Here is a 12,479-nt window from a genome sequence, read left to right as displayed (position 1 = left end):
CAAAAAAAAAAAGAAATGCTAACTACGAAGAAAAAAAAAGTAAGGCAAAGATAATCAGCTTGATAATTTTCCACTGTGCTGAAAACTGTACTTATCAGGCAAAGTTTTAACTTTTTCTCAACAGTAGCAGTTTGTTCTTAAACTGCAATTAAAACTTTCACTGACTACCTACATCAAGCAAATTAGAATCTTGTTGCCTACACCAAATCAATGGAAGCAGGAAAAGGTAATTCCCAAAAGACAGCAGAAGTTTGGAAAAAAAGAGAGAACAAAATTCAAGGTAGTCCAAAGAACAGCACAGCATTCTCCATGAATGTACAGAATGCTGCCACAGAATACAGAATTGTCCATTTCAGACTATAATCACACCTTATGGTTCTGCTGAAGTAAAAATAAAGAAGCCAAACTTGTACAAAATTATTCTAAAGCAATTAAAACTCTACTATGCTTGATGAAAACCAAGCATATCCAAATGTAAGATGAAGTGCTGTCCTAAAACTAGAGCTGAACAGCTGAGATTCAACCAGCTAAAAACATTGGGAGCATTCAAAAAAATGGCTGTACACAGTGCACCAGCACTTATATAACACTATTTAGGTTCATTTTACCAAGTAAGGACTAATCAAGCCCTGACTTGTGCACTTACCCAGAACCAGTGATGTTAGCCTTCATTAAATATATATACATTAAAGGAAAACGTATTTTATTAAAATAAACTTTTTTTTTGTATGTTTCACTTCTCCAAGGAAGACAAGACTGTTTTTTTGGGGGAAGGGAAGAGGATGGAGACGTAGCATTCTTAACTAATCTGTTGTCCCAGAACATGTTCTGGGAATAAGAACGCTGGGACTGGTAAAACTCTGCGACCAATCTGTGTCACATATACTACAACACGTACAACTTTGTAACTTACGGAAATGGGGCAATATATTGAATGAAGAGCATAGTTTCATATATGCCAAAGACTTCCTCCAAGAGTTCATTTCTATTTTTTTTTTTTTGTTTTAAGGATGGGTGGTGTCTCCAACATGATCCAAAATAATTACTTCAAATGTAATTGTCTTTCTGCGTTCCAAAATGATCATTTAATTGAATTCCATTCCATGTTGAGGATAATAGAAAATAATTAGGATCCAAAGAGATAAATACCCAGCATGATATTAGTTAATATGAGAACCTGGAAGACAGTGAAAAAGCCATTAAGTCTCTCTGAAAGGAAACAGAGCTTTCAAATAAATAAGCCATCCTTACAGCACCGTCCAGAGACAGTGAGAATGACACAAGTGTCCCATGTATTCTAACACTAATACTCAGCTAAGGTTTCAAAAGAGACAACCTAAATAAAAAGTTTCACTTTGATTCAGGCCTCTTTCTTGAAAAAGAAAATACTGAAAGTCATTGAAAGCACAGAATACAACTTCCATATGCATGATATGCATCAAGAACACGGTTTAGAAATGTATCTAAAAATACCTCCAGTAAAAGTAAGAAAGGGGATGCCACGGATTTAAGGGGATTTATATATGCACAGACAAGATAATGGAATACTTTAAGGTAACAAATAATCAGAAGTTACTGTATTCTTAAAAATGCAAACCTTGAAAATGGGCATAATGCAGCAATAGGAAGGCATCCATAAAGTTTTAAAAAGTGAACCTTAGAGTAACCCTATAAATATCTACTTCAAACAGTGAATCTGGAGTGCTGTAAGAATATTAGACAATTCTTTTCAGAATACACAGATGAATGTCTGAGCATGTCAAAGTTTACAGTACTTAAAACAGTCTTCAGTATGCAGGCAAAATAGGAGCCAGTTACTCACACAGACTATGAAGTTGGAAATAAAGCTTGGAAATAAAGCTTTGGAAATAAAGCTTTGGAAATAAAAGCTCCTTGGAAATAAAGCTTTTCAAACTTGCTTAAAATTTGGTCTTGGCTAAAGATAGCAAAGACAGCTCAATGTGAGCCCATGATGTGGCAACTGCACACTAAACAACAGCAGCTTTCAAGATCCTAACCAGAAAACTTTCACCTTTGAAGGTTTGAGTAACGCATAACGAACACAGCTGGTGGCTCAGTGAATACACAGTTTGATGGGTTCCAAAAGAATGCTTAAGAATTCATCCTGTAACTACTAATTTTCTTCAGATCTGGGAATAAGAAGTGTCTCTGGCTAATCAGATGAGACTGCTACAACAGTGGAATCTGATTTGCACAACAGAAAGGAAAACTAATAAACATTTAAAACCTACAGCTTCCATAAGATAAGGACTATTATGTTGCTCTGCACTACAATAGGATCACTGTACTGTAGGATGATTGTTCAAGACATTTTAAAATATGCAAGTGGGAGGTAACAGTAGTGGAGGAGTTTGAAAACATTCCAGAAAACTCTGAAAGGAAAAAAGAGCATACAAGCAGAAATGGTTCTCAAAAAAAGTTTTACAACTTCTTCCAAGACAGCATCAGCTGATCCAATGGTACAGATGATAACAGCAGCAGTATAGCAGAAAACACCGTTAAACTTCCCCCCCACCAAAACCCGAAGAATTTAAAACTAACTTTACAAACTGAATTCTTTAGTCAGCTTTGGTTTATATAATTTATGACACATAAAACACACACAGACGACTGCAAAAATACAAGCCTCAAGTGCCTGAATCGCCCATAGATCAATGGAATGTCATTCAGGAACCAAGAAATTACTACAGAAAGTCAGTAATATTTAGGACCAAGGACTACTTAAGAACATTTAAGATCAGAATCTTTTTTCCAAACATTTTTTGCTGATTTATGCATAAACACAAACGGTAAAGATCCTTTAGAAAAAAACAAACTTTCTTACATATTTTCCATTTGAAGATTTCTACTTCCTCTCTATAAAATCCTGATATAAAAGAAAGAAAACTTAAGAGGTTTCTTGAAGACTTAAATCAGTAAAGGTTATTTGAATTCTCAACTTGCAGAATGAAAAAACATCATAATTATTTATCAATATATTGCATGAAAAACCTAGTGCCTAGCAGTCTTTCAGACCAGCCCAGCAGGACCTATAAAGGGAAGTTGTTCCATTTCCTAAATAGAGCTATTCCTAAATGGAACTAACTTTCACAAATTACTATCTACACAGATTTTACACAGAGCTTTTACCAAAATATTTTTTTTCTTCTCTGAAAGTAAGGGTTTCTCTGTAATTGTGAGAATACAACTTTTAGGTATTGTATCCAAAGAAAAGGAAACAGATGGACAGAGAACTTCAGAGCTCTCATAAGTAAGTACGTCCAGCCATCCTACTCTATTAAAAACAAACCCAATAATTTACCATTTATTTGCCTTTTACAGCTATTTAGAAAAACTGGTTCTTAATTTGGGCCTTATTCTAGGACAGGGGACAGAAAATGAAACTGAAGTTGCTACCTGAAAGAAAGATCAAGGCAGAAATGTTTACCAGAGATCTGCTACTCCTGAGATGACATACAGGACACAGAGTAAACTGCAAGTCTTTGAATTACTTCATTAAGTTACACAGCTGCATTCCTGGTCCTAATTTTCCAGGCCTTTTGTACCTTGAGAGGTATTTCATGAAGGGAGACTAAAACTTCACATGATTCAATATAAAACATCCAGTTTACAGCCTCCTTCCATGATAGCTTGCAGTGTACTTGAGGAAGTGCATGATCTGAATCCTTTCAGAGACTCCAAACATCGTACTAAAAAAATTATGCCAGCCTAGCAAAAATTATCGGTGCTTGCAATCCTAAGATTCTTGTCTTCCTGGCTTCCATGAAAGGAGCTGCAAAGACCAAATGAGATGTTTCACTGCTCATTCAGTCAACCTGACAGTGCTTGAAGCACCATCAAGTGAAGATAATCAAGAGCTATTAAATACCATCCCAGCTTTGCTATTTTTAGGAAACGCTGAACAAAAGAGTTAAAATAAGGCTGACTTGCATGTTCACATCTTTGTTTCCAATCAGATGAATCTATCGTTGCTTTTTTCCCCTCAGACCAAAAGTACTTTTATCTTCTACAAAGAATTTCTTCACAGAACTCAGGAGTACTTAGCCATGCTTATCAGCTGTAGGTTAGTTCTCAGTGTTAGTTCTCAGCATCTGCTTTTGTCGCCATTTTTTTCCAAGGACATGCTGTTGCGAAGTAATTTCTGAGTGACAACAGTATTATTACAGCTTTGGAGGGAAGGGAAAAAGGAAAAGTCAAATAAGAAAACAGAAAAAAAAAAAAGGAAGGAAGAGAGAGAGGAAAATGAAAGTGGGGGAGCATTACCACAATAGACTTATAGCCTGTCAAAGTGATGGCATGGCCAATGAAAACTTGAACCAACTTTGCTTCAAGTATTATTATTCTTGAGTAATACATGTTTCTCTGTATGGGATATCTTCTTAATGTGTACACTTCGTCTATACACACCAAAGAAACTAAGTCTGGATACTAGACAGGAAAACACAAAGAGAGCTATCAATTAAAAATGTCCCAAAATATTGGACTGCACGTATGATACAGTGAAAGAGCACATCCTACCATAATTACTCTTTATGGAAGACATCCATCTGTGCATGCAACTACATAATCTATTCTCATTGAGTGGAAAAATGGGGAAAGGAAACAAAACCCACAAACTACAAATCCATGCACAAACCTTCTCCAAGAGGCACTAATTTGCAGTCAATCATACTGTGGAACTGTCCCACTCTCTCCGCCCATTAAGTGACTGATACTTCTGACTGACAGGTTCAGTGCATAAAGTTATTGTTGGAGTCACTGGATTACTTTTTACTATCATCCATCTCTTAACTCAGACCTGTAGGTGAATATTGCCGGGGTTGGGCTAGACAACCATTAAAGGCCCCTTCCAATCCAAACTATTCTATGATCCCATGATGTTCCAAACAGGTCAGTTGATTGGATCAACTCTGGTACCTTATGTGCTTGTTACAGGGGACTTCATGATATGTAAGCCTGTCAATTTGAAGGTAGGTCATCTATACTCAGTCTCAACACCATGGCAAGGATCTTAAATAAATTAAGAACAAATATATAAAAAGCATAGGGTGGATCTCAAAATTCACTGGTTTTTTTTAATATCTTCAATAAATTCCAGTTCTGTTTACCATCTGCGCCACACAGAAAAATAGTCTTAAATGTCACAGATGAAGCACATAGGGGACTATGACATTTAATTTTTTAGAAAGCCAAACCTGGGCCAAGAAATTAGTTAAATATTAAAAGAAAAATTAAATACCAGAATAGAGTAAAAGGTTCCACAGCAGCAAGAAAACAGAAGTGCATCCTGAAATATTTCTTTATTATTAGAGAAGACTCGGTTATTTCATCTTAGAAAACACAGCAATTGTAAGTTGGGTACTAATAATTAATATCTTACAAAATAACCCAAAAGACAGTACTTTCAAAGAAATTAACATGTTGAAGACCCTAGAAAAAATTCAAAAATACCAGTGTATAATATACATTATGTATGCACATACTTCACAAGCCTAAAAAAAGCACAAACTCTCCATTTATCCAGGTGTTCATCAACCCCACCATTCTTAACTATGTTGCTCAAAATTCCCTTCATCTTAATAATATATATCAAGAAACAATACAGGGATTTTTAAAGGTAAGGAAGCTAATACTATGATTCTTCAGATGAAATAAACTCAACTTCTTAAATGTCATTGCAAGTGCTGATTGGTATAAAATAGTTTCCTTCCCCCTCTTTCTGCCTTATGAACTTATTTTATTCTATCTGTACTACAAAAAACTTCTCCTATATTTCAAAACGTTCCCAGAAACTAAATCAGCAAAAATTTTAGTAGAGTTGCCAGAACTCCTGCCTAAATTTTGAGTGGGCCAAAAACAAAATTAAGAAATTCAGCAGGGTTCTTTTTTTTTTTTCCAATTTCTCTCCTTCATTTGATTTATTTTCTTAGCAAATGGTCATAGGTTTCTCAGTGGCCTATCAACTCATTAAAAACCCAACCAAATAAACTTATCCTGACAACTCAGCAGTCAGGCTGCCACAGTCCCCATGTCTCTACACTCACAAATTTAACAAGTCAAGGGATATTTCCTTTTAGGCCTTCACAGTCTCCAATATTCTGTTTGCTTGTATATAGACCTGAAAATGTTTTATGTTTTTCAATTTCCTGAAGGTAGGCAGCTGAATTCTTAGACATTGCTAAGTGCTCAAATAACTAAATTTCAAATAAAAAATGAAACAATCTCTATGCATCAAAAGAAAACAAGTAGTTTTAATTCAAAGTATCAGGACTGTGGATCTGTCAATAGATTTAGTCAAATTACTGCATTTTACTCATAGATATATATATACACACACACACACACACTGTCATTCCTGTCTATGTTAACCAGAAGAGCAATTATGCCAATTTGGGTTTCTGTTCACTGACGAACCTCTAGTTGAGTTTGACATCTATTCAGAGGACATAAATTTCTTAGATATGCATGTTTACTTTTATTTCCTCCATTTAGAGACTTGTAATTTAATGCTGCACAAATGAAGCCTGACTTTCAGTCAAATTAGCCTGTGTTCCAGAGAGCAAAAGCTTTATTAAATAACAAGTATCGAAGAATTCAAAAAATAACCTGTGTTCCATTTCACCCCAGACAATCTCTGTCCTTATCATCGCAAATGGAATTAGGTAATAGTGGTCATCACTAAAACATTAAATTCTACCAAATGCGAATGGAATTCATATACAGGTTACTTGCAGATCATTCTTATGTGCCACCAGTTTGTGGCAGTTAAGCAGAAACAAAGTCAGCCCAACATTTACTAACAGATTTAAAAAGATACAATTATGTTTGTTGTACATTAATAACTGAAAGGAATGTATTAAGAAATGATAAAAATGTATTAAAACCTGTGCTTTTTCCTGTGTGAAGTATTCTAAATCAGTGATCCATATTATAAATATTTGTTTACATCTATTTCAGTATGCTGAGAAAACCCATGTAGCTGGAAGCAAGAATACTAAGTAAATTATATGTTTCACTGAAATTTTCCTTTACTGCTATTTGGCCAAGAAATAACAAAAACTCCATGTATTGCACTATAATAACCACTATTTGAAATCCTAATTCTATGACAAGTTAAAATTATTGTTTTAGCATAGTGTATTTTAAATACTTGGTTTTCAATTAAAATAGACAGTACCAACACAGTAACTGTGCATTACTAAAGCTACTATGAAAGCTTAAAGGTGACTGATAACAACAAAATACATGCACATTTCACATGAACCTAATCTAGTTTTTTGCAATGTTTAAAAGGTTTTTTAAAACAAAAACATGTTCCATTTGCTATCTTATCTATATACAACTGATAGAGGCACATGTTTTAATGGTCAGTAAAATCTACCTTCTATCCATTAATCAGTGTCATTTTTCCTCAGATGAAATAATTGCATCAACTATTCTCCTGACAAAAAGGATTAATCTTTGTAACAAAAGAGCAAGGTAAGAATACAATGAATATTTTGAAAAGGTCACTGAAATTGTCCCAGTTAAGATTTGACATGCCCGACCTTCAAGAATCATACATCAATCTCTGATGTGACCAAAATTTCCTAAGTAAAAATAACCTATCTTCCTGTTGAAATTGCTAGATACCATATGAAGCAAACTCAAGATACATCAAGTATGCATGGGAAATTTTTAAGCACATCTCTCCACTATGTAGCTGTCAGTCTCCACATAATAACTACCAAGACAGATGTGCTCTGTGATAATGCCCTAGGAGAGCACTAGGAAATTTAAGATTACATTACACTATTGCTTCATATATTTTAGAAGTTCATATATAAAAGGAGGTCAGAGTATTAAAGTGAACCGCTTTCAGTCCTCTTTGAAGGTAAAGTCATACTGTTCAATAGTCCTCTATTTCTGAAAAAAGCTAGCATATCAATAATTATTTTGTGTATGAAAGCCAAAAACATATGGGATACCACAAAGTAGTGTCAGTGGATCCTGTATACGTCTTTCTTGAAACTAACTGGCAAAAATACCAACCCCAAATGTAATGCAAGAGAGCATAATAAAAGCAGTCTACAAGAATAATGAAACAACAAAGTGAGATTTTACTAACTTAAATAAGCTTTAGAGTCTTCCTTTGAAGCTCTTCATATAAGAACACAGGAGTGACATGAAAGGGGGAAATATGGAGGAGACTGAGTACAGTGAGGGACAGAAACTACAGGGCGCCCTTACGTAACACCAAAAAACCCCACACTGGTTATTAACAGGTAAGAAGGGAAAATAAATGTGACAGCGCAGCTCTCTACCACTTAAAAATTTCAATGCTTTGCATATTAAGCAACGTCTATTTTTAAGACTTTTTCTATATCCAGTAGAATTGAAGATATTTAACATTCATACCATTCAAAGAAAACTATGCAATAATAATTCATTTTCAACTACAGGAATTGCTCATGAAGTTGACTCACAAGGACGCACACAACAACGCTGAAGCATGCTTTTTTCTACGACTGGATGGCTTTGGAGGGAAAGGCTCATGACTGCTGGATTTTACCGAATAAAAACATTTTTACCTGCAGCATTACATTAAATTTTGTAAAAAATAGCCAAATAGAAAAAATATATTACAGTATACATCATCTAATGTATTTTTATCATAACACAGAAATCTGCACAAATCAACACCAGTTGCATACACAAAACAACACAACTGGTTTTAACTCTTGGAAAGCATTTGAGGTTTGTGCTGGATTCCTGCTGAATTATAACTCAAGGCAGTTGCCAACTGCAAATTGCTTAAATTATTGTGGAGACACAAATTTGAAAATAACACAAGGATTAAAGTTTCCAATATGAAAGCAAAATGTTTGGCTGCAAACAGGAAAATGAATCACAGGAATAAGATCAGATAAGCTGACACATCTGTATGAACTGTATGCTTAAAAACCAGGATACTATTAAAGAATAACTAGAATATTTTCAGGTGAATATTAATTGGCTAAACTGTTTCAATTCACATACATAGTCTCTTCTTGAACAAGTACAAATCTTAACTATAAATACCCTGAGTATTAGTTCTACACAAATTTAATCCTGTATGTATCTTCACTAGCTTCAGGAAGAGACTACATATTTTTGTTTTAAAATAAGAATAAAAAAACCTTTTAATCTTTGGATTTTATTCCTGTAACTGGGTTGTTTGTTTTGAAGATAATCAAAACTATATTTGACCCACATACATCTAAATCTAGAGAGAGAAAAAGAACAAAATATATTCAGAAATCCAGTTTTGGTTTTGTTGCTGTTTTTGTTAAAAAATAAAAAAACCCCAAACTTTTTTTTTTCTTCAAAGAAACAATTCACAGTGTTCAACATGAAAATTTCAAGAAATTAGTATTAATGTGTGATCTAGCACAAAATGATTCATTGTGTGTGTGATAAAATGCAACCTGTATACAGGTACATAATGAAATTATCCCGATTACAGACTGGCAAATTAGAATATTTGGAAACCAAAGCTTTTTATATTACAAAATAAGTTAATCTTTATTAATACCATCACACTACCTTCACTTTGTTCCTACTTCAGAACTAAAGTACCAGATGAAATCTGCATACTCTTTCCAAGCTGTTATGAAAAGGAATGGAAGGTGGGGCTTTCCAAAGAGGCAAAACAAACAAAACCCCCAAAAATATAAATGAAAGACACGTCCCCCCACCAAATCTTACTTAAGATTTTCTCATGCTCACTCGATCACTCAGAAAAACAACCAAGAAGCACCACCCTACATCCTAAAAAATCCCATAGTTCAAACAAAAAAAAAAAAGAAATTACCTAAAAACCAACCAAAACCCCCTTTTTAAACACACACACACACACACACACACACAAACAGACACACACAGAAACACACACACAAACTCAACAGCTTTTGGAGCACATCTTCACAATGAATGTTCAAATTAAATTCCTATCTCTTTCAATCAAAGATACAAAAAAACCACATGCTGTTTTCATACCTGCATATGGGTTACCAACAGGACAATGAAACAGAGTATTTATTTCAAAGGTAATATAAAAGTCGTAGCAATGTCCATGGATGACATTAAGGAAATATACCTCAGTAATTTCCTTATGCTGCTTTTCTTCCTCAAAGCTTTTATACAAACTTCTCAATTAACTAGAACTATATTTTGCTAAGAAAAGGTGTAACTGATGTCTTGTGCTGTTCTGTACTAACGTATCAAGATAATTTTCTCTATAAAATGTTCTTTAGAAAAGTCCCATTAAGAGCATAATCTTATGCTTCGATTCTTCAACTTAATTTTAAGTGTACAGACTAAAGAAAAAGCCACAAGAAGTGTCATTATACCTTGGGATTTTAACACTTCCCTAAAACACATGGATATACAAAGCACCTCACACACAGACATCAGATTTGTAATGTGAAAATATGCTTAGAGTAACAATACAGTGAAATGAAGTCACACATAGAACATGTATTTTTCATGGTCCTGCTTGTAAGAGTTCTAGTTTTGGCACTATGTGTGAATTCCATATAATTTAACAGGGAATTTGCAGAAAATCAGCTGATTCACTTTTCCTATTGGTTTCAAAAAAAGGAAATAAATAAAAAATTCACCCACCTATACGTGTAATCTTGAAAACTGCATCATGAAACCAAAGAACCAAAACTTGGTTCAGTAAAGTCTAATTGTATAGGGCCAACACAAAAATGAAACTGTAATTTTCTGAACTCAACTATGAGGAAAACCTATTCTAAGTGCTAAAATATGAAGATTTACAATCATATGTATGTAAAGAAAATAACAGGTATGTCAACTTTCCAGATGCATCCATTCAAATAAGTTTTGTAAACATTTACCTGTATCCAAGCGCTTTACAGGGGACTCATCATCAACCTCAGAATCTCCACATGCACTCCTTGATCTTTTCCTTGGGTGCAGAAGTGTCTCCAACCTTGGAAGGACTACAGACAAAAAGGTTTTGGTCCCTAGCTGTGGAGAAGTTGGCTGGGTTTCAGTGTTCTTTGCAGACTTTTGGGGGCTTATACTTTTCGATTTGCAGAAGAGAATGGATGTACGTCTGTTTACATCAGTTGATGACTCAGCTACAGCAGAAACAGTCGACTCATTGAGATTACTGTCAAGTAAGTGTTCTGGAGTGTGTCCATTTATTTCTTTCTGAATGGAAGTGCTATATAATTCATTATCAAATTTTACTCTTTTGTAAAGCTTACTCTGCTCTGGATTGAGTTCTACTGGTTTGAGGGTTGGTGGTTCTGAATTAGTCTCCAAGTTTGAAGGAAGAGGTAATGCATCTGATGGTTCAAGTTTAGGGGGAGATTTATCTCCTGAAAAAATTATAAATAGAGTGTGATTTTTGAAAACTTGTAGTTATAAAGTCTATTATAAAACTCACTATAAATGTGCAGCCCACCAAATAAATTGTTGTCTGGAAACAAAGCATAACATTTTAAAACCAAAACTCGTCTAGCAACAATCTGTCCTAGTTAGTAGTTCCTACTTTTATACTGGGAACGTAACAGGGGTAGAAAAGTAGGTGTTTATAGTTGGTGTTAACAATTTATACCTGGATAAATACTTTTTACTTCTCATGCAGTTGTGTTAGTTTCATTAACTAAAAACTACAAAATCTATTTTTTTATTAGAAAGTTGGGGTGGTGGATGATTATCTGTTAAATGCAATTATACTGCCATTCAAGTAAAATTTTTGATAATTTTATCTATTTCATCTTATCAATATTCACCTTACCTGCCTAAGAAAAATTTTACCACATAAACAGTGAAAAAAAAAGTATTTTTAACCTGATGTACTCCAGTGAGCTAAAATGTGTTATAAAATCTACTGAAAGGCAAGATTTGTAAGGCTGTTTTTGCAGGTGCGGTTAGAAGTTTTATGTACCAAACCCAAAAAGAAATAATAGAGGAGGGGAGAAAAAAAAGACCCCCAAAATCTTATGGCTTGATTAGCCACTAGTTTACAAATACACACTTGACAATATAGATTTGATAGGAGAAATCAGAAAAGCCACCCTCTACCATTTTTTCTCCAGCACCCCCCAGCCACCTTTTATTTTAACGTGATTGTGTCCCAGTCAGTTCCACTGGGAAAAGACAATGGAGACATAACTGTGAGTGAATAGAAGTAGTTTCAGTTTTTCATCCCAAGTATTGGGAAAGACAATAAACATTCTACTATTGCAGCATGCCTGAATACAAACAGAATGATGTCCTAACCCATAATTATCAACTCAAAGAGATGTTAAAACCTTTCTAGCTTCCAAAGAATCTTTCAAAACATAAGAAAGGAAATACTTATTCTAGAGTAACTGTATGAGACCAACATACTATTTATGCTATCACATAAAATACTTAAAATACTTAATTAATTTTTCTATTACCTGAAAAAAGGTATA

General features: G+C 34.2%; 1 protein-coding gene across 6 annotated transcripts in view; it reads right to left on the bottom strand.

Annotated features, from left to right (window-relative positions):
* BRD1 (bromodomain containing 1) overlaps positions 1 to 12,479 on the bottom strand; it is a 57,331-nt gene that overhangs the window by 12,914 nt on the left and 31,938 nt on the right. For 3 of the 6 annotated variants that reach the window (XM_017811495.1, XM_017811498.1, XM_017811496.1), the window contains exon 8: positions 10,905 to 11,393. The exons of 1 other annotated variant lie outside the window; for it this stretch is intronic. In XM_017811495.1, coding sequence (XP_017666984.1) covers positions 10,905 to 11,393 — 489 coding nt within the window. Of the gene's footprint in view, positions 1 to 988; positions 1,178 to 10,904; positions 11,394 to 12,479 lie in introns of those variants that run through there. 2 more of the 6 variants (XM_017811501.1, XM_017811499.1) reach the window with 2 other exon arrangements.

This window comes from Lepidothrix coronata, unplaced genomic scaffold (assembly GCF_001604755.1).
Source record: "Lepidothrix coronata isolate B3197 unplaced genomic scaffold, Lepidothrix_coronata-1.0 Scaffold32, whole genome shotgun sequence".
Lineage (NCBI taxonomy): Eukaryota > Metazoa > Chordata > Aves > Passeriformes > Pipridae > Lepidothrix > Lepidothrix coronata.
The sequence above is the reverse complement of the archived record's forward strand: the minus strand, read 5'-3'. Positions and strand labels throughout refer to the sequence as shown.